The 27805-nt window shown below is 39.3% G+C and overlaps 1 protein-coding gene across 1 annotated transcript; it reads right to left on the minus strand.

The window, feature by feature from the left end:
• Positions 1-130: 130 nt before the first annotated feature.
• KREMEN1 (kringle containing transmembrane protein 1) lies at positions 131-27763 on the minus strand. The gene is made up of 9 exons (XM_023937854.2): positions 27193-27763; positions 17346-17508; positions 14377-14468; positions 9621-9745; positions 9026-9179; positions 7882-8214; positions 7161-7319; positions 5888-5972; positions 131-5368 (listed from the first exon to the last, which is right to left on the minus strand). The coding sequence occupies exons 1-9, from the start codon at positions 27269-27271 to the stop codon at positions 5206-5208; spliced, it is 1353 nt and encodes a 450-aa protein (XP_023793622.2). The 5' UTR covers positions 27272-27763; the 3' UTR covers positions 131-5205.
• Between the last annotated feature and the right edge of the window lie 42 nt (positions 27764-27805).

The following is a 27805-nucleotide window of genomic DNA, read 5'->3' on the forward strand; positions in this document are numbered from 1 at the left end:
TGAAAGCTTTCAATTTGTTGTTACCTCAAAAATTGTGTCTCAGAGCAATGTCATACTTTATATATAAAGTAATAATTCTCAGCTCTAATATTCCGTAGTAATATGTATAACAGGCAGTGCTCTTGTAATCTGCTAGTGAACTGCAGCAGTTTCTGCCTCCTTTATTTCATATTTGTACACATGTTTGTCATCCCAACAACTCCTCCTGCACAAATACACTGTATTTGTTTTTTCATAATTATTATTTACAACATTTGCTGAATGCAGGGTGAACAGTTATAAACACAGCACGTACTTCAGCAGCGAGTCATTTCAAATTTGATTTATTCTGGTTTCTTGACAGCTTTATGTGTGGTTCATGTGATAGCTTTTGGACTTGTAGCAAAATGTCTTCAGATTGAAGTTCACAATGCCAAATTTCATCCCAAAGCACAGGTGCTCAGTAAATTTGAGTGGCGTGAAAAGTGTGTGTAATGGGGATTTTTTCTTACACAAAAAATGGTATGGTCTGAAAACAATTGTATTTTTTACTCTCAAGGTAGCAGAATTGTTCATAAATGTCCAGAACAATATTCAGGTGAAACTATCAGTGAACTGTATTTCATTGGAAGATTGTGAAACGCTGCTGCAAGGCAGTAAGAACTAGTTGGACAAGTTTTTGTCAGGAGTTGTTTTTGTAGTTCACCCTTCCTTTAGGCAAAGTGGTGCGCTAGAAAAATCTGTTCCTTCCCATTGCCTGAGAAGGCTTATTAAACAGAAGATGAAAGTGGAATAGCTACTTATGCTCATTCAGTGGCAGCCATGTGTCTGCTGATGGGTTTGGCCTGTAGTCATCCAGGCTGCAGATTCAGTGCAGTTTCTAGGACTATCCATAAATACTTCCTATTTATGCTGTTGCTGGGGGGGTTAGAATACATAGACTTTAATTCTGCAATCCCACTGGACTGTTTGTGTGAGCAATGTGATAAACTTCCTCAGCATTGTCCTGGCTGTAAAGAATTTGGCACAAACAAGTCCTAAAGAAGATAATGCTTGATTGAAAAAGCAGATTACATGTTTGGTGGTAAAAATCATCCAAAGAGATGCATATGAATTTGCAGAATCTGATGAACAGCCTAATACAATTACAGGCTAGAAATGAGATTCAAAGGAGGAAAGTATTTCTTACAGCAATTGTTTTATCAGCATCTATTCTGTCACAAAACTGAGGCTGAGTTCCCCTATTCTCAATGTCTTTCTATCATATATACCAAAGAAGTATCTTTGATTTTTTTTTTCCCTATGGTTACAGTGTATAGAAAATTTATTTTTCCCAGAGTGTAAACTAACATCTTTTCTTCCTATAAAATGTTAGCAAGATACAAGCATAATATGCTGTATTAAATAAGCATTTCCTATACATATACAAATATATATATATTACTATGATAACACATCACACATTTTTACATAACAACGTCTCTATTTTCCCACAACATAACAATATTAAGATAAAAATACATATAAAATCATGTAGTCAACAAACTAAGCTAGTTTTAAATGTAGATTTTGAACGAGGGAAGGCACTTGTCCAGCTGGCCCCTTTCCAGCTGAGCTCCACACACGGAGTAGGCTGCTGGAACTGGCTGCTGTGTGAAGGCAGCAGGCTCACGGATCGCTCTGTGGCAGTTCCAGAAGTGCTCATTGCCCCAGCTCCTGGGGCAGACATCTGTCCTTGTCCTATGGCTTATTGTCTGCTTAGCTGTGGATTCGGGGAGCTCTTAGCTCATCTCCCTGTGCAGCCACCCCAGGAGCAAGGCCAGAGAGCTCAGCTCTGTAAAAAGTAGCTCAGGGAAGAAAAAGCCATGGCCATTTTTGACCCAATCAGTTTATTGCACCACGACACAGCTGGTCACACCAACACAAGAGTGAGTAGGGGGCCAGAGCAGGAGCTGAAATCCAAGTGAATGAGGAGGCAGCTCCTCATGATGATTTGGTTGTCACAACAGTTGCTTTTGACTCTGTAGTTACTGTCACATTTGCAGCCTGTCCAGCCTCTTGAGGGAACTGCTAGGCAGGAGCTCAGAAGGCCATTCAGATACAATTCCAAATAAATCCTTCTGCAGTTATTTTCAATTTGTCAAAGAAAATGGTGTAAACACCAACATCCTGACGTGTCCCTGCTCTCCATGCCAGCTCTCAGCTGGCTGTGTAGTGGGAGCATTTCTTTTTGGGATTACAACAGTTGTACATGGTCACACTTTCTGCTTCTTTCTCCCCCAAACCCTTACATCAAAGATCAAAACATGCTTTGTTAATGGATACGACATATCTTGGCCATAAATCAGCACACCTGAAGTGTCAGCACTACAAGTGTGAGTGACCCTACCACATTTTGAAAAAATCACACTGGAGATCTACCTGCTCATCATGGTCTCAGCCCTGTAAAGTAATAAGTGCTGTTTAAGGGACCCTGTCCACGAATTTCCATCCATTATTCTGTTTACTAGCACTAGAAGTATCTAGAATCAGCCAATCTGAAAGATTTGGTGGGGAAGAACATAGTTTCTTCTATGCTTTTATCAGTGAATTACCCATGCACTGTGTAATATAGTCATGTTTATTGTTGCCATGACCAGTTAATCTGCTGGAAGTGCTGGTTTTATGGGACTTTTGTACATAAATTTGACTAATGTTCCCCATGAAAGTCCCATGAAAGACAATTTTATGTAAAAAAATATTTGAGGAGCTAAGAAAGCAATGCAAAAATCTCTCTCCTTGAATTCTCTAGATTTTTGCATTAGTAGCATCAGTCTTTGCTGCTGTTTGTTATGAAATTTTCTCTAATATTATAGTGAAATTAAATTCTTCACTGAGGAAGAGAAGCATAAAATTCTGAGTTTTTTCTTTCTGCAGTAGGTATAACTCAGTCACTGGGTGTTCCTGATGTTTCTCCAGTTTATCCTCATTAGGTAAGTGCTTTATGAATGTCACTCTGACAAAATGTTTAACTTGTATTTGATAAGGCAAGCAAAGTTTCATCACTTTGTGATAAGCACTATGTGCTTGTAACAGCTCCCGAGGATCCGGCACCGCACTGTGATTCTCTCTGCCTGCTTTCCTATTAGTGCACCAAATGAAGGATGCTTGGGAACCAACCTACTTTGTTTTGCTCTGAATCTCTGAGGTGAACTCTTTCTCCTCACAGCACGATGCAAAACCTTGCTTTTAAAAAATGCAATTTCAGAACTTTCGTTGGGCCTGAAACAGACAATGTTTTTTGGTCCAACATGATGACACATAAGAGAGAACCAGCATATTTTTTACAACTTGTCTTGTCTTCATTTCAGCTAATACTGTAATTATATTTTCCTGTATTCTTTCCAGCAGCTCACGCAAGAAAGTACTAGATGTTCCCATGCTATTCCATTTTTTATATAAACAATTCCATAATTGCTGGCTTAGTAAAGTCTGGTTTCTTTTAAGCATGCATTGTGATATTGTTCAGCTGTCTCTAGCACTCATCTGTGGTACATAAATCAAGCTGAACTGAATTCAGTTCAGGTAAAAGACCAGATCTCCAGTGGTAAGGCACAATATTTCACTGCTTAATTCTTTGGTGCCCTGTTTTTTCAATGAAATCTGTAGTTCTCACAAAAAGGAGGGAGTTATATGTTAAAAAACATAAGGGCAGATACTATAATGAATTTAGTGACAATTTTCTGACTTTTCTCAATTACCTTTTGCAGATGCACTTATTAGATGTTCTCTGACTGCACATCTGGCATATGCTGCAGACCACTGGCATATGCTCAAACTTAACCAGAATTACTGTGGTTTAATGGTTCTCAGTGAACCTCCTCTAACTGAGTTTAAGGAGCTGCCCACTGTAAACTTTGCCAATCAATTTGACATTTGCATTGACAGTTTTCCCTAAATATCTTGCTAGTCTGAACTTGCTGGGGCTGAAAGACTCACTGCTGATCCCTTGGAATCACTTGTTTCCCACTTGTGGTGGTGGGATGAGAAATCTGAGTATTTTGGATGGACAGTCAGTCTACCAAAGAGAAGAAATAGTTAATGCTGTCTGTTGCAATCAAAGAGAAAATAATTCAAAGATCAGAACCCCACTGATGTTTTAGTTCTTTGACAATTAAGGCAATTACCTTAAAATTCAGTTCAGTTTTAGTGCTGCAGGCAAAGAGACATTTCTCCTCACAGGTAAATATCAAGGCAGCTGTTTCTTGCATGTTCAGCTGCACAGTCTGGTCCAGGTGAATTGGTGATAGCAGCCTACAACTTTGTAAATAGTTTGGGCTGCTGAGATTAACACATGTGAGTTCAGAGAAAAAATTTGTTAGCCTCACTGATAAAAATTCAGTGGATTACAGTATCTTTGGACAATCCTTTAAGAAGCCCTAAGCTTATACCCAGGATGAATGCTGGCTGTCAGGCTGGAGTACAATAGTTTTTTTAAAGGATCACTGTGAATATGAACAAAATTATCATAAACATCAGTGAATGATGGGTCAGAGAGAGTCATTTAAAAGGCTTCAATGCTTGTGCAGGCCTTGACCTGGTGAGCACTAGTCAATCAAATCGTGTATTTGTAGCTGAATCTTGTTTTAGAGTCATCCTGAATTTGATTTTTCATGTTTGCATCTCTGCTTGTAGACACAAACAGAAAATGCAAAAAGAGCACAGCACTGAGCAACCAGGCTGATAATTTTTCCAGTCTTTGATTCCTATTCTACTGTATAGGAGTATATAGGTAAATCAGCTCTGCTTGCTGTTGTAGCTGAACAGGTTATCAGTACCCACCTCTCTCTTCAGCCTTGAGAATAAAAGGACTAAAGTAGCCTGATACAACACAGTGGCAAAGGCAAGTGGGACACAAGAAATCCTCAACCTGTAGATACCCCTTCAGTTACCTTTGACAGGGGTACAGGACATTTTGAATTTTACAAGTTTTTACATCTATTTTAAGTGCAATGGTTTAAAGGCAGTAATTAACAGCACTACAGACTTGAGAAGCACCAGGTATTTCAAAATTATTGCTGCAATGAACTCCGTTGTCACTGAGAACAGCAGAAAGGCAAAGTCACTCAAAAGCCTTTGGAAACTGACCTTTTGAAAAACAGGTATGAGATTGGGAGGAAAAAAAAGGAAGATTAATCTCAAGTCACCTGGATTTTAACAAGATCAATTCTTGCAAAATAAAAGACTTCAGTTTCCCACCAGTGGGTTGCAATCATCTTGTTGATTTCGAAGCTTTTTCTTAAAGATGGATATTGATGTGGATGGTTGGTAAAATATACTCCAGATCTCACCAGCAGTAGTGACATCACTGCAATCTTCTGTTTCAGCTGCAGCTGGAATCTGGTGGGACCTAGGAAACGAGTAAATTCACTCTTGTGTTACTGGGCTTGGGGAGCTATGGTTATTAATAAGTCTGCAGTACTACACTGGGAGTGCTCACAGCTTCCACTACTTCTGTGACACTTCCCCTGCCATGCAAAATGTAGGGTTTGGAGTGTTTCTTGGTTGTCTTCACCAAATGAAAAGTTAAGTATCCTTTTTCCACCCTAATGACAGCAGTGACATTAAGCTAAGAGGGCTCTACAGACTGTAGTTGTTATTTTTATAGTTACTATTAATACAAATTAATTTAAGCATGTTTGTACTATGTAAATACAATATTCAACATTGTGATTTATTGATAACTCACCCATCATTTCATTCAGTGAGTGTCCGTCTGGAGGACACAAAATTTACTTGGTACAAGTGTAATAACTAACTTGGTTTGGAATATGGCCAATCTGACAATCAGAAGGCAGAGAGAGGAGCCCCAGGCTTGGGTCAGAGCTGAGACCTTGGTTCTCTGTGGTTGGTTTTGCTCCACACTCACCTCATGGTAATGTGCAGAAGTATCTTTGCTATTATGGCTGTAACACTTAGGATGAGCAGTGCTGTTAGACTGTATATTGTCCATTCTACAAAAAAGAAGAGGGGAAGCTCTCAGTATATTCATTTACTTACAGTTTTTACAGTAAGAATGTTGCAGTAAAGGAGCAAACAGCCTTGTGATGCTTTGTTCAAATCTGTAATTTGACAATGCCTTAAATCTACAAGTATTTTCTGCAGACTGGCACAAACCGTAAAACTTTGTCAGAACCGTTTTTTTCCCTTGCAGAACTCCTCCCAGTAAAATTGAAAGCTGGCAAAATTCAAAGCATATCCTAGTAAAATTATCTAGGAAAGGAAGCAGATGTTCTCTTCTACCCACTGCCCCTTCCTCAAAGCATTGCCTGTACATGATGATTTGAACAGTATTTTTGGAACTGCATAGAATCCAAGGGTGCAGTTTCTATTGGAGTTCCTGGGGTAGTTTAACACTGGGCAGCTTAGGTTAACTGTGGTAAGTCAGGCATTAGGCTGGGCCTAGTCCCAGACTATTCCTAGGCACCTTCTGCACTTTGGCTGGTTTGGGTGTCTGCAGCTCATGCTTCAGGTTTGGGATGCAGCTTCAGCACTGTGGGAGCCTCCACAGTGGAACTGAGGCCCAGCTTCAGTGACAGATAAAAGCAGATGCCCAGGGTGGATTAACTACAGGAGAGAATAATAGTGATATTCACCTAGAGTGCATTTCCTGCCTTCAATTATTACAACTTCAATTTCCTGAATTCAATGATGTCCTGAAGGTGAGTTCTAAACACATGACAGTTCTCAGTGACCCCTCCCCTACACCCATTAACTTGTCTAGTCCTCTTTGTACTATTGATGAGGATTTTGTTAATTGGGGTAACAGGGATGCAACCAGCATTCAAGCTATTCTAGACTACAAAAGATTCTTCTTTCTTCAGCAACTTGTGTCCTTCTGTGGCATGCAGTGGTCACTAAAGCAGATTTCAGTAAGGAGGCTGCTCTGACTCACATTATTTTCATGTGCTTTCATTCTCAAGAACTCACCATCTTCACACTATTTCTGACTTAGGCTGAGAAGTGTTTTGAAATGTAATGAGAGAGTCCCAGTTAGTGCTAATTAACGGAATGGAAATTCATCTGTTAGTAAGATGCACAGTGGATCTGCTAACATGGAGGAGGCAGCAAAGGAAATAGTGACTCCAGATTTTACTTTGGCAAAATGTTTTTTTCATTTCCACATTTTCTTGTATCATTACCAGGCATGGAGCTAGTTGGATGACTTGGGCTGGTTGTGATGACATAGAGGATCTTTGATGACCGGGCTGCGTTGATGCTGAGATTTGCTTGTTCATTCATCCTCTCTGAAAGGGTGTGATTCACTGGGGTCTTGTTTTGATGCACATTGTCCTTCACAGCTGAAAACACAAGAGTATGATTACAATAACAATTTCTTAACAGGTGTAATTGGACTTTATTTTGTGCTTATAAATAGATATACAGCTCTCTGGTTTACTTAAGAGAACTCAAATAATCCAGTTATATCTGATTCCTAAAAAATCTGGAAGCTGATTGTTCCTCATAAAAGTAGGTACAACTCAAGGGCCAGAACATTTTGTCTTGATGACTTTCAACTGGAAAGGAAGAGACTGTTGGAAGGAGCCAAGATGAACCAAAGTGCAGATGGATTATTGTTTTGTTTTTTTTCCCTTTGTCATTTTCCAATCTGTCTTAACAGGAAGGTATAGAATTGAATTTTTGAAAACCTGTGTTTTCCTATTTATGATGTAACTGACTGGAATGTTCTAAACTGAGAGAAATTTTGGCAAAACTTTTGCCCACTGAGTAGTGGCAACAAGAGAGATGAAACACCTGTTAGGTCAGAGCTAAAATATTTGCTCTTTAATTGCCGCTTCAGAAATCTCCTGTGTGAATTAAATGCTTCACTGAAAGGTAGAAACGGCAAAGGTAGCCTCTTACCTCTATACCTGATAGCAAATCCCTGGGCTTGATTGATGTCATCTGAGAAAAAGTACAAAATGACAAAATCCAAAGAGATGTTAAAGGTGTGGGGAGGCCGGTTCTTGCCATTAAAACGAGCTAGAACGTGATAGGTATAACCATCCAGCAGTTCCACCATATCTGTAGCATCTTTGATTTCAAAAAGGACAAAGGTGAAGTGGATTTGAGATGCTCCTGGAACTTGTATGGTCCAGTAACAGACTTTGCCTGTGCCATATGTATCAGGAAAATCTGGGGAATAGATCACAGCTGTAGCAGAAGTGTAATTCCCTCCACAGGCACCAATCAGGGCTGTGAAAACAAGAGGAAAGAGAGAAAAATGGGAAGAAAGAAAAGAGGTAATACATTAATTTTGCAAAGCTTTAGCACTCTGGAGATTCTAATACTTAAATGTGATTTAAAGGTACAGACTTGCTAGGCCAGCAGATGCACTCTGCAGCTGCTCTTTCCCTCCCACAGCACTGGGAGCACAGCCTCTGTTGCCTTTGCTTGGGATACTCTCCTTATGCCTCATCACTCTGACCCATGCATCAGTCTTGAATACTGCAACTACCCTTTGTCCTTGTGTGTAACCATGTACCCTTTCCTGCAGAAATGGGATCAAAGAGAAATCCCTGATTCAGGGGCTTCTACTCCATCCCTAGCAGGCAGGCAGGCAAGTGGATTAGTGACTATTAACTCTCACTGCTTAATGACTGACATTCCTTCACAGCTGTATGAAATTGAAAACTTCAACATCAGCGAATCCAGAGAGCAACTCAAATGCCATCAACTGACAATGCACATCCCTACATGCACACACAATTTTTTACTCTCTAGTAAGATCATTCCTTAGGGAATTTCTGATAGCTTAGTCCCACTTGTGAGGAAAATGAGAGAACCTCTGGAGCATGAGCAAACATCATTTCTTGGAAGAGCTATTTTGCATTATTAATGGATGGGAATTTTAGGCAGAGATGGAAAGCTGCTTTATTTTGTACCAAGTGGAGGTGTTTTGCCATTTGGTGTGCAACAGTTCTCACTGCTTTTGAGCCTTTCCCCTAATTTGCTGAACATGTGAGGCCTCTCCTTTGGGAAAAACTGAGCCTGCTTCAATACTTACTGTCAAAGAGAATGACTCTGCCATCCCCACCACAGGGCTGAGTGTGGTCTCCAAAGCAAACACTGTTGCATTCCGTACTGGCTGCCTCCCCGTATCTCCAGTAGTCAGGATTATTTCCACAGAAACAAGCATAACCTGATTCCATGCCTGCAAACTTTGACAACAAAGATGCATAAGAAAGGGAGGAAAAGTATTTGAAGGAGTGACAGCGGGAGGTTGTTTGAGCAAGAAAGCTGGCAGCAGAATATGTGTGTTTTGGAGAAGTAAGATTAGTTAGAGGAACCACCACAGGCTATTTTTGTTTGGGCTGTCAGGATGCTACTTAAGACCAGGGGGAAAGATGGAATGGAGGGCACCCTGACACTCACAATTACAGTAAGCAATCACATTTTCTCCTGGCGCTACTCATTAGTCATTTGTACAGATTCCTCTGGATGCAGAGAGAGGGCTTGATCTCTGGGGTGGAAGTGTAACCTTAGACCTCCCAAAGGTTAAAAAAAAATATGGGGAAGAGAAGAAATATGACAGAGAGCTCTAGGCATGTTGCCATTTCTGTCTTTGAAAACATTCTGTAAATGTATGTCAAAGAAATCACCTTAAACTGTTGACTTCGGCAGGAGCTGATGCATGTTTGGATTGTGAGTTTATTTGAGGTCTCGCTGGTGCCAGTCAAAGGTGGTGGCTCTCCATGGTCCTTGTAACAGCCCAGATTTCCTGGCACTGGCAGGAGTAACACACAACAGTCATTCTAAAGGTGTGCCTGTAAACATCCCAGACCACTTCATGCACTACCTGGCCACTGAGCAGCTCTCTCTGTTGGGGGCTTGATTTTGCACTGTGGGAAGTGTTACTCTATGTTACTCTTTGTTACTCTTTGTTACTCTTTGTTACTCTTTGTTACTCTTTGTACTGTACTCTGTATTATTCTTGTCATATTTTCCAAACACACCCAGGGATGAGTGATGGGACAAAAGAGTATCATCTCTTCTCAGCAATATACCTGTAAGACTTTCTAGCTGGTTTCAGTAAGCTGCAGTAAAATAGACAAGATAAATGTTCATTTCTCCTGAAAGAGGCAATTAAAAAATCCCAAGGCATTAAATGGGTTCAGGGGCATTGTGTTTTTGTTGTTTTTTTTTTTTTACTATTGCATGCATATTCTGAAAATGTAAATTAAACTGTGTGATTTCTGTCTGATCTTCCAAACAATTATATTCTGGAAGTTTTCAAAACAGGATATTTGAGGAAGGGAACCTAAAGATAAACCCCCCCATGTTATAGAATGGAGTTTGGCAAGTTTTATGGGAGGGACTATATACTTATATAGGGGAATTTCCTAATATTTGAAACTTGAATTCTGATATGAATCTAAAGCATTGTACAATGAGATTAAAAACGAGCAATATTACTTTAAAAAGCAACCCATCTATTTACATCAACATGATGTTTCAAGGTTCCTTGGTCACTATGGGAGATCAGTTTTCCCCCTTCAGTGCTGTTTGTTTTTGGTTTTGCACTTTTCTTCAAAGCAATGGCCACCCTCCAAAAGAGGATGTGGAGTACAACACAGTGCTGTGCTAATGGCATAAAATTATCCCTTGCCCACTTGTCATATCTATTCACATAGCTGAAATTAAATCTGATACTAAGCTAGGTCTATGTTAAGATAAATTTTATTCCTATGCCAGATTGACATGGATTCTTCTTGTCCACCTAAGTGCCACAGCTCTGTATGACATGATGTGCTCAGAGACCTGTATGTGTGAGTGTTTTATTTATGTAGTCATTGGTTATTACAGTACCCAGTAAACTTATTATAAATAATGACATAATGTTGCTACAAATATTGTTCATAAATTAATTTTGTTCTCTAAGAATACAATTTCAATTATAAATACTTGCAGGGAGTTATGGCTTTGATATGCCCCACAGCAACATTCGTGTAAGTTCTGAGACTTCAAGTTACAGCCTGATTTAACATACCTTTGGAAATCCCCACTTGCAGCCCCACCCCAGCTGAGTACAGCTGGGCAGATAACTCTGAGAGAGCTCATTCTTTTTTGTATTGTGCATGATTTCACAGCCCTGAAGAATCTTCCAAGTTATCCAACCTAGCTCATTTTCCTAAGAGACCTGGGATTTTAATTTTTTTTTTTCTTTTTTAAAGTAGCTTTATTAGTGAGACCTTTCAACCTTGGCTCCAGAGGATTGGTACTTCAGTATGTTCCATGCTAAGAAACCTGAGTAATTTTAAAACTTCTTAAATTTTTTAACTAAATCAAGCATACATCCTAAGACTAATTAGTCTCTTTGGTGTCCCAGCAGTATTTTAACCTTCTTTGCTCTTAATGTTTAGCCTGCTAAAGAAACTTGGCACAAAATGAGGCAGTCAGTGTTCTGCAATTACTGTTCATGCTCCCCAGTGATGTTTTACTATTACACTGTCTTCACCCATTTGTATCTATTTGTCCTCTTCTGCTTAAAAGGTCACCTCTTTTGCATAAGCATATTATTTTTCTTTTAAGCAGCATTTGACATAACGAGGTCCTGGCAAACACCACAGCTTCTGCGTTTTACATGTTAAGGCACGTATTAAATGTATTCAAATATGGAATTAATCATTTTGAGCTCAAAACCATGTTCCAGCTATGCTCATCTAGCTGTCTTTGAAGAGTCTCCTAGTTTTTTGCAATGGCAGTCTGCACAAATTGTTTGAACTGTCCTTGTTCCTTTGTTCCATATAGCTCTGTAGAACTTACCTGGCCCTGCCATTTAACACCTCCTCAATATTTCAGTCAAATTTATTACATTACATACATGCACTCTGGAAATACGATTCCAGAAATCTCTTTATGGGGAGAGAGTCATGTGAGTCACAAACATGAAAATGTAATTAAGTGGTATAGCAAGCCTTTCTTTCTTTCTTTCACATTTTGGAAGTGTAAGTTGTTATTTCCTTTGAACTTAAACCTAACCTCATTAACAAGGAGACCAAGAAAGTTGGGAATAGCTGCAACACTGCAAACAAACCATCTGAAGCATTCAGTTCCGAATCCTCCATGTGAGATGCACATGTTCTCCCAAGACTTGGAGCTGCAGTCTTGCCTTTTATTTTGTTTCTGTCCATTCCAGTCTGCTTAGCAGACACCAAGGAGGAGAGAGGAAGAAAAGGGAAGCTCCTCCTGGAGTAACTACCACTGTCTCCTGTGATTATGCTCATCCATCTTCATCTAACACTGCTAAATTCTGTACATTACATGTGCAGAATGTCAGAACACATTTCTGACTGAAGAACGTACTGTTATGTGTTAGGGAATATTAGGGAATGAGACACATGATATTATCATGTGAATTCATCACCATAATGAAAAATTCTTAACTAGATTCTTAATTATTGTTGAGATGAGTCATTGCATGCAAATCTCTCTAGGCAATCAAGATGCTTCATGTTGTTGGCACTGCCATGGTATTATGTGGGCACAGTTAATAGGTAACTTATGTTCCAGATAATTTTCTAGTAGTAAATATCATTAAGGAAAAGAAGCTTATATAAGAAATTTTTCTCTAAAAATTTTCAAATAGGAATTTTTTTTACACCATTGCTTTCTTGTTCCATCACAAAACTCAAGTTTTGTATTGTGCACTTCACAAGATAGTTTTGATGGTCCTATGACTTAGCATCATGCTTACTGAAAACAGAAAGTCTGGTGAAGAATAAAAGATTTTTTTACTTACACAGCTTCATAAACCATGAGGTTTGTATTAAGATTTGGATGGGCTTGCAATGTACAGTTTGCTCTAAATTGCTGCAATTCCTTTTTCTAGTATCGAGTTTCAGTGCAATGCTTGAAGCAGCTGCTACTGGTCAAAAGGACATTTTGTAAATGTAAGTCTGGATTATCTGTGCAAGTAAGTGTCCAAGTTTAAATCCTCTGCTCCCCACCACAGAGAAAATGAGCGAGGCTGCTTTTAAAAGGATCCTTTGTGTAGAACAAATGGAGTGGAGAGAATTTGCCTTTCAGCTTTTTTCCTGGTGCCATATCCAGATAATTTGTTAACATCTGTGGTCTTTAAAGAAAATGCAAATTCTTTCATTTTAGACCAAGTTAAATTTCTTAATTAGGAGTGTCAGGTTTCTTAAATCATGCCTGGTATATTAGAAAAATAAGAGTAAGATGCCCTCTGAACAATGAGTATCAGATTGTTGAATGATTTTGTGTTATTTAAATTAGACCCCTTAATCTGAATTTAAGTCTAGGTAAAAGGCATCTGTCTTAAGGTCACACTTATATATTTGTTTGCCTAGCATGAAGATGTGAGTCATTCACATTCATAAAACCAAAACAACAAAGCTATGAACAAAATTTAAAAAAAAAAAAATCACTTAAGCTCCTTTTTTCTTGTTTTGTTTTCTTAACTTCAAGTAAGAAATATACTTCTTCCAATCAAATGTGTATCTACATATGGACACCTGTTCTGGTGCTTAGGAGTGAACACCCAAGTTATGCCTTAGAAACAGAGGGTACTTGCACAGAAGAAGTTAGGAAAGCAAGTGAAAACATTAATGATTAGACTTACTAAAATGTATAGCTATGGTTGCTTGTTAACAGACAAAACTTGGTTTTCTTAATATTTGGGCATATTTTAAAAAGAAGTGATTGGGGAAAGACAGTTTTGGAACATCCTGACACAAATCATGACATGATATTGTGGACACGGTAAAAAATAGAATACATAAAAAATACTAAATTCTGGAAAGAAGCTTCATGTGAGTAGCTTGTGAATTATCTGATTAAAAAAAAAATCAAAGTCCAGGTTGTGGTTTCATAGCAATTCTAAGTATCTGCACCTGTCAGAATTCTAGAATTCACTGTGCCCTCTCATACTTTTTGTTTCCTCCAAGCAATTCTGTGTATGATGCTCTATACACATTAAACTAATTTAATTCATTTTATGAGCTAATTGCAATGGATGGATGTGTATATACCTTGTAAAAACTTTCCCTTTTTTGTTTTTGTTCTAGATTTTGATAAATTAATGATCTATGGATTAAAAGAACTAGCAGTACTTCACATGTTTTGTGTGATTCCCTGTCATACAGTATTATTTGTAAATAATATAATCCAATATAATTTTGAGATCAGATGAAAAGGATAGCAGTGGAGAAACAATTCAATAAGCTTGTCATAAACCCTAAGAAACTTGTTTAAAATACAGCTTAGTCTGCAACTGAAAATAAGCTGTTTTGCCTTATCCTGGTTTGTGTTTGGAAATCACCACCCACTGTTGTATAACTGCCAATCTCTGCTCAACTGAGATGCAGGCCTAAATAAATTGCAATGTGCTCTTACTTCGGCAGGATGGAATCTCACAGTACTTCCAGTATATTCCATCTTCATGTTCTGCAATGTAGCACCATGGGCTGACATCCCCATCAGGGTTTCTGAAAAACAGCCAGTGAATTCATATTTTTTTTTTTTTCAAAAACCCCCCACACAAAAAAAAACAATCAATCTTATTAAACCTCAATGGCATTACTATTTTTGCTTTAATACCTACTGTTGAACTTATATACCAAGAAAAATGCAAAGTTTTGCATTATCAGGAAGTTTAGATAGCTTTGGTTATTACAGTATTCATCAAGCATAAGATGCTAGTAATGTCTAAAATATAGCTTTGTTTTACTCTAAGATTAAAAGGTGCAGAGCTATTTCTGCAGAGAGGAAGATTTTCTGTCTCACATCCTGTGTACAGGTTCCACAGACTCACAAACTTGATTTTCTGCCTTGGTACAAAACAGCCCAGACTCCAACTTTCTGTGTGTATGGTGATAAAAACACTTAGCTGATTAAATCTTCTGGGATAGACTGAATTATTTTCCTCCCCTTCAATAAAACTGACTAAATCCATTCCAATGATTGCTTTATATTGATGGTTAATTCCTTATGTGTCCATGATGACGATGATCACTATTTTTATAATTATTTGCTGTTGTGTAGCATTTTACAAATGCATACCTCATTAGTCATTAAGTTATTTAAAGTTTTTTTCTATGTACACTGTGAAAAGCTATTCACATTGTTAAGATCTGTTTAAGAGAATAAATTGTTATTTTGGACAGTCAGGTTGAAATATGACTTTTCCTTTTAACTAGGACCAGTTGCAATCTTTTTTATCATGAACTTTGGCATGAATTCTATTAATGACACAGCCCTACTGATGTGTCAGTTCAGCTGCATGTTGTCATTTACGCCTATTAGCAACTCTTTTGTGGGAGATCCAATTTTAGAAATTCTGTGGATGTTTTTTGGCCAAACAGCAGACTGCTGAAAACAACTGGTGAGTTGAGTGCAGTTTAGATGACTAAAATGTTGCTAGTTAGGCTTTCAAACAGATTAGTAGAGGTAGTGAACAAGGAAAGTCTAAGACTAGCTATGCTAGGAATTTAGATGTAATGCAAGAGCCTCCAGTAGCTAAAAAAAGTAGAAGACTAAAACCAAGTGAAGCTTGTACTTGAACTAACCCATTTTCCCTTGTTTCCAGAGTTAAAGGAATTTCAGCATTTACATCTTCATGACAGAAACCGTATGTCTGGAATTCAATCATGATAACAGCACTCTACGTATAAATGCCTTAAAAATGTGAGGAAATTGTAGAGAAACATGATGAATGTCTTTAGAAATCTTTGTCTTGAACCTCAGAAGTGCATGCAGTTAGAAAACAACTCTCTGTCTTTCAAAATCTCAAAAAATTTCAGTCTTCATAATTTTGTTATGGTTGAAATAAGTGGAATGCTATAAGCCATTTCCATCTTAACAGGGTGTCTTGCAATAAACAAAATATTCCAAGTAAGGACCACCCATGGAGAGGTAACATGTTTCTGATTCATACTTCAACTGTAAAATTCGATTATTCAAATGTTGTCCCTAAAATCAAATCTGAAAGGGATGTATTATGCCTTAGAAAAGCCTTGTGAGGTATGTGCTGCCTGAGAAAAGGGAAGATCAGCTTGTCCATTGTCATCAAGCAGATGAATGTCAGAGAAAGAAGTAAAACAGCTGTATCACAGGCCTCGACAACATTTGCATGCTAAAGATATACTCTGGCACTCTCAGTGACTTTCCAAGCTTTCTTTCAAGAGAATTTGAAGTTAAAAGTCATCCATTAGTTAGGACTGTCATTCCATACACCTGGGAGAGTATTCCTAAGCCAGGTGATACAGCATAAAGAAGAAAATGCCTAACCTTCCAGGCAAATTTCACCTCAATGAGGATAATCAAATACCGAGCAGACTGAGGTAAAAAAATCTCTATTTAGTAATTAAGTAATTTTTCAGGTTTACATATCAGATTATAGGCTTCTTGCTCCTAGTAACATTTATCAAGTTCTCATTTGCTAGGTAAAGTAAGACTCAAGTAAGTGTTGTTTGAATATCTGGGTAGACATTCATCTTCTCATGCATATTTTTGCACAGCTTGTAAATTTTTTGCTTTGTAGTAACCAAAATATTAGCCAGAGATGACTGCCAAAAGTAAGATCCTATAGATACAGCCTGTCTAGAATACTGCCACACAGCAACAATCAGAATAACATTATTGATTCTGCTATTTGTATCAGAGAGAATTCAGTGGCACTGTATTTTTCACAGCTCTGTATTAGTATGCCTCCTGAGACACAGAGCTTAAAAAAAGCCTGCAGAGCCAAAACATCTCAACTTCTGTTCTGATTTGGCTCCTAAATTCTGAAGTTCTTATTTTTGTTCTATCTATAGTTATGGAGGACTTCTCTAGAAGGCAAGGAAACAGAAGTGCATCTGCCATGGTTTAATCTGGTATTGTAACCCCAGACAGATGAGCTTCTGAATTCAAATAACTCTAAATGACTGATGGAATTTTTAGTGACTACGTAACTTTCATTAGAACAAAACTTTAGTACAAAATTTGGAGAATGTAACAGAACCAGGCTTGTGTGTGAGGATAAAAAACATCCAGAGACTCCTCCAGACACTCAGTTAACTGCTGTACTTCTAATTTGGATCATTTTATCTCCACCTTTTCATTTAAGTAATCTATAGTCTGTCGTGCCACCTTAAAAACTGGACACATGATTTGGACTGTGCTGAAAAAGTGTGGGAACTGGGTTGAAAAAGTTATTCTACTAGTGTTGCTCATAGATTCAGGGTACTGATTACAGGGCAAACCAAAAAGTGTTAGATACCCATGGTTCTGACATTCTTCACTGCACGACAGAATGTTTCCTAATTTTCTGTCAGCTGCTCAAAGTAACACTGGGTATACAGGCAGTGTTAAATATTTCTTACCTGCAGTAGTTATGCTCTCCAAGCCCTCCTTCCCCATTGGGATATTTCACAGTATTATAAGGATGCTCAAAGGTCTCATTCCAAAATAGACAAGGTTTCCCTGCATATTGGGAGGTCTGGTTCTGAGTGCCACGATAGTCAGCCCCATTTGCTGTATAGCATTCTGGGAAGAAAGAGAAATGGAAAAAGAAAGAATTAATGTAGGTTTAGTGTTTGTTCTTCCCTCACCCTCCACCCCATATCCAATAGACCATGGTTTCCTGCATTGTTTAGGCAGATAAAGATTTAAGCTTTCTCTCAGTCAAACCTCTATTCAAGAGATTATGATGTCATTACTTTAATAAACAATGTATAAAACAGGTCTGAAGAGAGATTTACACAACGTGCATTTTCTCAATAAGCATAATACTTTTTTACTGTTTTCTGACTCTGTAACTTTTTCATTTTCCAAAAATGAAATCATATGACATTATCCATCTGTTACTTACCAGCATATTAACCAAAATCTCATGCCACTTCAGTTAAAGTTGTCACTATCTGTACTTTACAAAGTGGAAGACTTAGTAAGCATGGATATTATCAACATTTACATTCTGATTTAGAAAAATTCTTAGGGATAGAATTGCCTTAGAAAGGGACCTCCTTCAACAGGGTATAATCACAATACTGAGATTTGCTACTAAAGCATTTATGCTTTCAGATTAAATGTATGGCTCAGTATTCTCAGTATTCTATTTTCTCAAATATTCTATATTTGTTTTCCTAGCCTCCTTATACTCAGCAAGTTAGAAACCAAAGTAGAGAATTATTTCTCTAGTTACTAAATGCATTAGCCCCTTCTCAGCTGAACTACAAATTTCATGCTGCCTGGCTTTGCTGGGCCTTGTTAATCACAGAACCATAGAATGGTTCAGGTTGAAAGGAACCTTAGAGATCATCCAGTTCCAACCTCCCTGCCACAGGCATGGACATGTTCACTGGACATCTTCTGATGAAATAAATATCCCAATGCATGAACAATTGTACTTTTGCTGAAATTGCAAAACATTTTTTATTAAATTATGCAATGTGAGTGTGGCAAAGCATGGGAACAAGTTGCCCAGTGAGGCTGTAGAATCTCCATCCTTGGAGATATTCCAAAGCCACCTGGCCATGGTCCTGGACAACCTGCTTGAGCACAGCAGTTGGACAACATGAACTCCAGAGGTCACTTTCATCTCAACCAGTCTGTGATTATCTTCCAGAAAGAATCATTATAATTAATTTACCATAAATAAGTCCATCCTGTTTATAATTAATACTTGCTAACATTTATCATCCTTGCATTTATTTAAGAATAGGATTAAAATGTAACAGTCTGTGACAGAATTAAAACTGCTGCGTTACACTGCTGTAAACATTTCTTTGTACTGGACAGCATTACTGGGGAAATCACAAATTCCCAAATGCTTTCTGCTAACTACAGGCTGTGAAACCTCCTGTTTCATCTGATAGTGTTCTCTTGTAGAAACCATATTGCAGCTGCAGAGATGTTCTACTGCCCTGAGGGAGTGGGAGAGTGCTCTGAAGTATGTGCTGATCTCAGGTGTCCCTCATGAGATCTAACTTACAAAACAAGTCTAGAAAGACCTGTGTGGCTGCAGTTGGAAGAGGAAAAAAAAAAAAACTCACCCACATTTTAATCCTGATATTAACAGTACACCGTTTTTGTTAGAACTACTGTAGAAGAAGGAAAAATATATTATTAACACCATGCTTCTGAAATTAGTTTAGTCTGGGCTCACAAATATCAGAGTGGTACAATTATAATAATTATTTTAGAGTTCTATTACACAGCAGATGAAAGACAATGGTTTTGTGCTTTCACTATGCATTTTCATGCCTAGGCAAGTTTGGATTTCTATTAAATGAAATTTTGTTGCTGAAGGCACACAGAAGAGCCATTAATGTATTCTGCTATCATCTGTGGACAGAAAGCTGTATAATTTCACAAAAACAAGCTTCAGGTCAATACTCCTCCTTACTGTAATTTACCTGCCTTAGCAATACAGGTGGGTTGCATACATTTGCTTAAAAATGCAAATCTGAGTTTCCAGTGCTCAGGCCACCACAGATATTTGTGTAAACATGGAAAAAAAACACTTTAAGGTCACAACTGTGTTTTAACTTTCTTCAATACCTCTTGTGCTTTGCAGTTAATATAAAAGCTTTTGTAGGTTATAGCTGAAAAGTATAAGTTGATGAACAGAGAAAAAAAGAGAGAAAAATGTAATCAAAATAGATAAAATAATATGCAGCAAAAAAAAAATTGTGAAAAGTGATAAGCACATCCAGAAAATATATATACATCAGCTTTGTGCTTTTATTTTGTTTTTGCTTCTCACTCCTAAATGAAAAGCAATATATACTTCCATCTACTCAGAAATGTAAGGAATGCAAAATACCTGAAATGTAGTCTGGCACACAAACTAAACTGAAATTAACTTCAGTCCATTTTAGGATCTGCTAAGACTGGCCCATGCTTTAACAGGCAGTTGTGACTGACATTTTCATGTCAGCTTTTTTTAACTGATTTTCTTCAAACTTCACTGCACTTTAAGAAAAAAAGGAAGAGTCAGATCTCTCTTCATCCCTCTTAACTGCAGCTTTTTGTTCCCAAGACAATAGGTAGCTGTATCAGTGCCTCCTGTGTTCCTTTGCACTATCAAGAGATTTGGTGCAAATGTGCCAGCTGAGCTGTAACAAAGCTCCCCTGGCTTAGATGTGGATGTGGAAAGGGGAGGCAGTGAGACACCACAAAAAAATCATTGATTATCCCTGAAACACTCTAGTGAAAACTTTAAGTCATGGAATTTAGCAGCTGTTATCAAATGAAATACAAAACCTTTTGTGTTACAGGGAATTTGGATTTTGTTAAGGATTAATAACAGTTTTACCATAGCATGGGAGTGCAATATTTTCAAATAAATATTGGCAATTAAAAAAATCAGGTCAGTTGTCCTTGGCTATGCTCCCTCCTGGCTTCTTGTGCACCTGCTCACAGCTAAGCATGGAAAACTAAGAAGCCCTTGATTTAGAGTAAGCACTACTTGATACTAACTAAAAAATCAGTGTGTTATCAACACTATTCTCACACTAAATACAAAACACAGCACCACAGCAGCTACTAATGAAAAAAATCATACCAGCTGAAATCAGGACACAAGCCTACATTCTTTTACCTTGAACAGTCAGCTTTGAGATCTGCTGAGATATATTTTGCACAGTTTTCTGTAGAATTCCTAGTAGCATAGTTACAGATGTCAGCATATTCACTATCCTGGCAGTAAACAACTAAATTCTTCTGTCTAATGCACCCAGTGATTTCATCATATTTTGCTGCATGACAGCCAAGACACTACCTTAGTGATTTCACCATGAAATTAATACTCCCAATGTGCTGAAGGTGCATGTTTCATCTGCAGAAAGGACACTGTCCTCTATTTCAAATCCAAGTCCAAAGAGATTCTGGAGAACACAAGGTTTGAACCTCCACCCTACTTTTCATCTTGTACCACTGGTGCAATAATACTGTGAAAAGATGAGCTTAAAAAAAGGTCACCTAGATTTGTCTGCACAAAACTAATTCAGATGAGGTCATCTAAATTAAACAGTCAGGAAAGACTAGACTGAACACTGTTGGTGAAACTCTTTGTCTTACTCAAATCACCTGATTTCTCTTTGGTAGCTTATGCAAAAGGGAGAGGGAAAAGAGTAAATCAACCAGCAACAACCATCTCTCTGTGTTGTGGCACCCACTGGATCCAACTGCCTTAGGGTGAGTGATACTACCATGACAATTTTAGGGTATGAAGTCCCTCGCTTGGAATGTAATATCAGAACTGTGACTCAAGAAAATTAATACCACTTCTATGAATTTCAGCAAGCCTTATAACTTAAAGTTTTGTAAGATTATGTTAAACTATGACAGAACTTGCACTGTATCCAAGTCCTTTCCCAGTGGCAAAGACAGCAAGGGAAGAACAAACACATTGTGGACACCACAGCTGTCAGCTCCCAAGAAGGCACCGGTGCTTGACAGATTTGCCACATGGATTTTGTTCATGCACGCAAGGTTCAAACTGTCCTGTCAGCTATAAACCTCTACTAAAACACTCGGGTTTCAGACAGGACATGAAGAAAGCTGTGACCACTCAAATCTAGAAAAGTGTGACCTCATAATTCTAAGATCTTAGTCAGCTGGGTTTCAGACATAGTCTGAAGCAGAGGCTTATGTCAGATCTGTGATTAGAATCAGTGTCCGTGATGATTTCACTCAATTAACTGCCTAATGACCCTGCTGCTTCTACTGTGTCATGGGGATGGCTTTAAAGATAATTAATCAGAGATTAATCAGCAATAATTAATCAGAGAACCTTTGCAGTGGTTCCAGTCACAAAAGGTTCCAACAGGTGCTGTTCAGGCTAATGTTCATGAGCCTTAGTGAGAAAACACAGACAGCACTTTGTTGTCAGGGCTGTTTTGTTTTCAACACATCAGGTGCCATGGCTGACAAAGCAAGTAACTTTTTTAAATGAATGCTGAGACTAGGTAAGTATGTATTGAGTGACAACTGCTAGAACAGAAAAGCAGAAAACAAGACTAGGGATGTTGTCCACTATAAGTGAATACTCAGTGTGTGATACAGGTTCACAATTAGTTTTATTAGAGCCAGATCAACATTTGGAAGATCAAACAGCAGCTGTTGTAGAAATTCTTTCCATCTGTGTCGGTTTCTTCTTCAATGTAGGGACCTTACAATGATCATTTTCCTTTGTTACTTTGGGACTGCATGGCTGCCTGCACTCCACATGGGCGCCACTTTAGGATCATTTGAAAAATTAAGGTAGTTCAGACTATAATAGCCTGACTTTTTCACTGATGATAAATCACTGACATTTCAGAATCTGCATTAGCCTCCAATGATTTTCTCCAAGACATCTACCCAGAGAGACACTACAAATTGCAGACTGAAGGGATGGAGGTTTCAGGATGGTTTAAATGACTTCTTAGAGTACTTTCCAAGTTTGAGGCCTGTACATAGTTTTTGAGACTGAAAATTCAGAATGACAAACTTCTTCCTATTCCACAGGAAAGCAAAAAAAACAACCCAAACCGCTTTGTTTGCTTAATGTTTTGGAAGCTGCTTGGAGCACTGAGTAGTGTCCAGAGAGACTGACAACAATTATCAACCTGAAACTAGCCTACCCAAGCCAGAAATTATCCTACCACCTACTGCCCAACAAAAAGCAAGGTTTGCTTTTAAAGGTCTGCAGATTAATGAAAGATAAATGAAAGTGGCTGTTATTTAAATCTTGGGTTTCATTACAGCGGTGTAATTAAACGTTCTGTAAGGTTGGACCAAAAATTAAGGGTTCTTTGAATTTACATGGTATAACTGCATGCTCAGTTTTCACTTGTTTTTCCTACAGCCTTTTAGAAAAGTCAGAAAAATGCTTAAGCAGAATATAAGGGTAAAAACCCAAGGGTGCCAGGTCCGATAATGACTCAGTGTGGGTTGCCTGATGCATGTGTTTGCATAGTATTCCAAGAATAGTTTTAAGTCATTTCCATTCTATCTAAACTGTTCTAGTTCTTGCTGGAGATTGAAATTTAAGCACTCCTCCTTAAATGAAAGCACTGTATCTAGGTGCAGATGGCAACAGTTACAGGCACTAACCAGATGCTGCAGTCTCTAATTTGATTGAAAGGGTATAATTAGACAGCAGAAACACTTCAATGAGAAAGTAACGCAGAGAGGAAAGGACAGAAACCACTTAACTGATGCCAAGATACCCCGGCAGTGACAGAGGCAGGGGCCCACGGGTGGAAGGGGCAAAACACCACATCACCTTCTTCAAATGAGAACATTTTTGTTTCCCTAGAGATGTGAATAGGGATTCTATTATCATAGGTTGCCACAGTTCTTCATGTGGGAACACTGATTAAAACCAGAAGAAGCTTCAGGAGATGAAAGACACAAATATGGCTTCTGTGGTCATTATTAAAAATATTTTTAGCATTGAAATGGTTTTCTTTGAAGACGAAGTTTTATCGACTGAACCAAAAGTTAATTTGCATACTATCATATGAGTGGTCAGGAAAAAAAAAAATCTCATTCCATATTATGTTATGATGCAAAATAAATGCTTTTGGGAAGTACAAGGCTGATTTAGATCTACCCGAGTAAAAAAATAGTGTAGTACTTTTACATTTCAATACTTTTCTATTCCAATTCATTCTAATGTAATACAACCACTCATCAAAACTATCAGGCTTCTGTGTCTGTGCTGTTACAGTAAAAACCCCCAATAACAGAACAGCTGGTACAAGCTAAAGAAAAAAATTACAAAAGAATTATCTTTGTTTAAAATTGCAATTTTCAAAATTCCTAGAAAACAACTCCCTGTTTCTTAAATCACACAGTTAAGTTTTGATGTGATGCTATGAGGTCACTTGATTAGCTGATCATTTTTTCCTTTACAGTGTGGAAGCACTCCACATGTAATTTCAAAATTGTATCCTGCTCATTCTACATATCCATGCAAACACACACACAGACATACCCATACAATATTTGAAAGTCCTCAAATGCAATCCTTTTTGCTAGTCAGAATTAGAGAGCTAATTAGCATTGGTCCAAGCCAGAGGGTAGCCACAGTGAATATCTGATTATACTTGAATTATGCCACCTGAGATTTGATCAAACCTTGACTGAAGCATCTCTCTTGTAAAAATGAACATTCCTGGAAATGTACAGACATGCAGAGTTGATTCTTGTGTTCCCTGGCAGTGTGTGAGCTGTCATATATGTGAACTTGCTATCCTTGTGAAATTTTGACTCTAATCATCAAGCTAATCACTTTTCATCAATCTTTTTTTTTTGTTAAAAAAACCAAAACAACAAACCCCAAAACAACCTGTCTGGCCAAACCTTTTCTGGAACATGTTGGAAGCAGGCAAGTTAGGTTATAAGCACAAGAGACAGTTCCCATTATTTCTCAATGCATTCTGTCCCTTTTTTCTTTTTATTTGTACAACACAAACATTCTATATTAGCCAGAGCTTTGCAGCTGCTGGCTGGTCGTCAGCCTCAAGATGCAAACACACTTGCTTGCCTTGTGATTCTTTATCACTGCAAGTAAGAATGCGTGATGTGACCCCATAAGAATTTCTGTTCCTTAATACACCCATTTGTTTTCTTTCTTTGTGAAGTTTAAAAACTGTTGTTCCCTTGTCAAGTGTGGCAGGCTGAATCCCTTTGGCAATTTTATCAGGATGGGCCATAGCCACTGTGTGGATGAAGGGAGTGGTCAAGTGCACAACCATTATGGTGTGATATGACAAAAATGAAAATTTTGCAGCTGGCAGCATGTAATCCCTGCCTCCCTCCTACTTCTTTGGCTCCATCCTGCTTAAATCCATTCACATAACTCTGGATTTTGAGTTATGCTCTATGCATGTACAAGCATGATATGCTGAAATGTCTGACTATTTCATCCCCTATCTGCCTAGTTAGAAAGAAAAAAAAAAAAATGCTTTTGAAAGTATTTTCATGAGGCTTGCTTATGGCATATCAAGTAGAACTGCTCTGAATCACCAAGGCATAGACAGAATAAGATGACAAGAGATAGCAGGTTTGTAAGAGAAGGCTGGAACAGCTCAAAGGAAAGACTCAGCTGGGAAAAAACCAAGAACGAGGTGACTCAGTATTGCTAAATGGAAAGAAAACAGAGAATGGAAAGAGAAAATGATAATCACATATATTTCTGATGGGGAAATTAAATGAATACTATAAATACAGAAACTAAGAAATTATAACTTATTGCACTGAGTATGTAAAGTAACATTTGTTCACCAAAACTAACATTTGCTGAAGGCATTTCCATTTCTTTGGCCTTGTAACATAAAACTCAGCAAATTCAAAGAGTCCTTTAATGGTAGGTAGTCTATTCACACACTTGTTATTTCTGATCCACTTGAGAAATTATATATGGCTGATGTTTGAATGCAGAAATGTCAGTGTTTGAATTAATAGAAACTGTTAGATATCACACAGTGAAGCAGAAACATTCTGTGAAAAGTAGCATAGTACTATGTGCAAAAATGGTTGTTAATTCACTTTCATTTCTGACAACTAGAGTAATTTTTCATAAACTAATTCCAGAAGTTTTTCTCCTATCTCAGCAAATGATGGGGACACAGACTTTATTCTGATTGCACTTTACAATAAGCTTATAAGGACATGCATTAAAAAAAAAACCAAAAAAAGAACAGGCATTAAAAACATGCCCTATGACAAACTACCTTCCGAAAGCAATAGCAATGCTTGTAATTTCAGAATTCTGCTAGTTTCAAGTGCAACCTGACACAGCTGATCCCACTTCAATTCTTTGGGATTAAGGATCAAGACAAAGATCCTGATGTGTACCTTGTGCAGATTAGGAACTCTGCCACACAAATTACAAGTTGATGTATTTGCACCGTTTCCAGGTTCTTTAGCAGAAGACACATAGGTGGCATTACTTTCTAGATTCATTTTCCTTTGCTACACCTTCATTTGGAGGCATTATATATTCTTCCGTCCTCCCCCTGCCCCAGCTGCTTGTGCTCAGGCATTTCTGTTCCCTTTAACAGCCAAACATTCACACTGGGCCATATCCTCCTCTTGCTGTCACACAGCCCTCTGTGAGAGACATGGTTCCACATGGAGTGTTGTGTTCAGAAACCTTACAAGCAAAACTAACTTCAACCTAAGCAAAGGAAGGATCATCCCCTGTCTGCACCAAGCACATCCTAATGGTACTGGGAACAGACATGGTCCCTGTCTAGGCAATTCTCTAAATGCTTATCTGAAAATACTCTCATGTTTTACTTCTGAGAAGAGGTAAAGTTTACCAGAACTTTTTTCTTGTAAAATTTTTTTTATTAACTGAAAATGGCTATGCAAGTATTTTCCATATCTAATTAGGTACATCTACAAAAACTTGATGAGCAAGTATGTGTTCAAAAAGAAGTAGAGCAAATTCTACTTTGTAAGAAGAAACAGCAATTAAGAATACACAAAATGTATCCAGAAGGACCCCACGTCTGATGGCTGTGACCATCTGGAACTGCCACTTCTGATCATGCAAAGCATGGCCAATGTTTACCAGAGGAGAACCACAGTACTTGAAATCATTAGTAGCAACTAAAACGAGGACAAAAGGGTGCAGAGAAATTTTTAAGTGAAAAATCACCTTAGGAAGTGAAGCTTCAGGCTTCCCCGTCTCTTTGGCTGAACCTAAATGGTGAGAGGAGCCCAGGCTTGGCTGGGAGCTGGGGCAGCACACTGCGGACAGGCGGGATGCTCACCCTCTGCTGCCACAGGTTTTTCCTCAGTGACACAAACAATCGTACGCCCCTCTCCCTTTAAATGCCTCCATTCCGCAGACCTAGCTATCGAACCACTTCTACAGAGAAACGTGCTGCACTTCTCTCTCTCACATCACGCTTTCACAGGAGTTTCCGAGATCCCGGTTCAGCAAGCACGGGGAGAGCCTCAAACACCCACGAACTCCAGGCTAAAACACCCGCTGCGTGTTTGCACGAGCAGCTTCGAGCCCGGCACGGCTCTGGCGAGCAGGAAGAGACGTCGTCGCGACCTCGAAGAGGCGCTGCCGGGCGGCAGAGCCCTTCCGCGGGGGGCTGCGGGTTCGCGGGGCTCGGGGAGAGGCTGCCCCGCTCCCTCGCCGCTCAGCCCTGCGAGCAGCCCGGGGAGCAGCCCCGATCGCGCCCCCCTCCCGGCTCCCCGCGGAGCGGCACTCACCGGACAGAACGGGCTCGCGGCAGCAGCTCAGCGCCAGCCCGGAGAAGGCCAGGACGGCGGCGAGGGCGGGAGGCTCCATAGGCAGCGGCCGCCGGGCCGCGCCGCGCTCGCAGGCGGCAGCCCCGGCTCTCCGGGGGTGGCAGGCGGCCGGGAAGAGCGCAAAGTGCGGGAAGCGGAGGCCCTACAGCATGTGTCCTGTAAGTGCGCCCCGGCGAGGTGCCGAGTGGCAGATGAGGATCCTATTACCAGCCATGTGACAGGAAAGGATAGAGACCGACATCCCAACCTGCTGCAGCGCGGGACCGCAGAGCTGCCGCTTCCACTTCTGACACCGACAGGTTCGGGCTGGCCGCCTCCGCCCCGGGGCAGCGCTTTGGCCCCGCGGAGCCCTCCTCGCCTGCCGGGACGCCTCGCCACACACGCAGACACACAAACACACAAACTCCTCCATCCCAGCAGCGACCCAAGGCTCGCTCTCGTCACTCCCCCCGTACCCAGTGTCCCGCGGAAGAGGTCGGGCAAGAGCCCGTCAGCCCCGTGGCCTGGCCCGGCCGGCCGCTGCCCCTGCCCCGCGCACACCCTCCGCCCGCTGGGCTGCCCGGGGGCTGTGGGA

This window comes from Cyanistes caeruleus, chromosome 18 (assembly GCF_971803275.1).
Source record: "Cyanistes caeruleus chromosome 18, bCyaCae1.hap1.1, whole genome shotgun sequence".
Lineage (NCBI taxonomy): Eukaryota > Metazoa > Chordata > Aves > Passeriformes > Paridae > Cyanistes > Cyanistes caeruleus.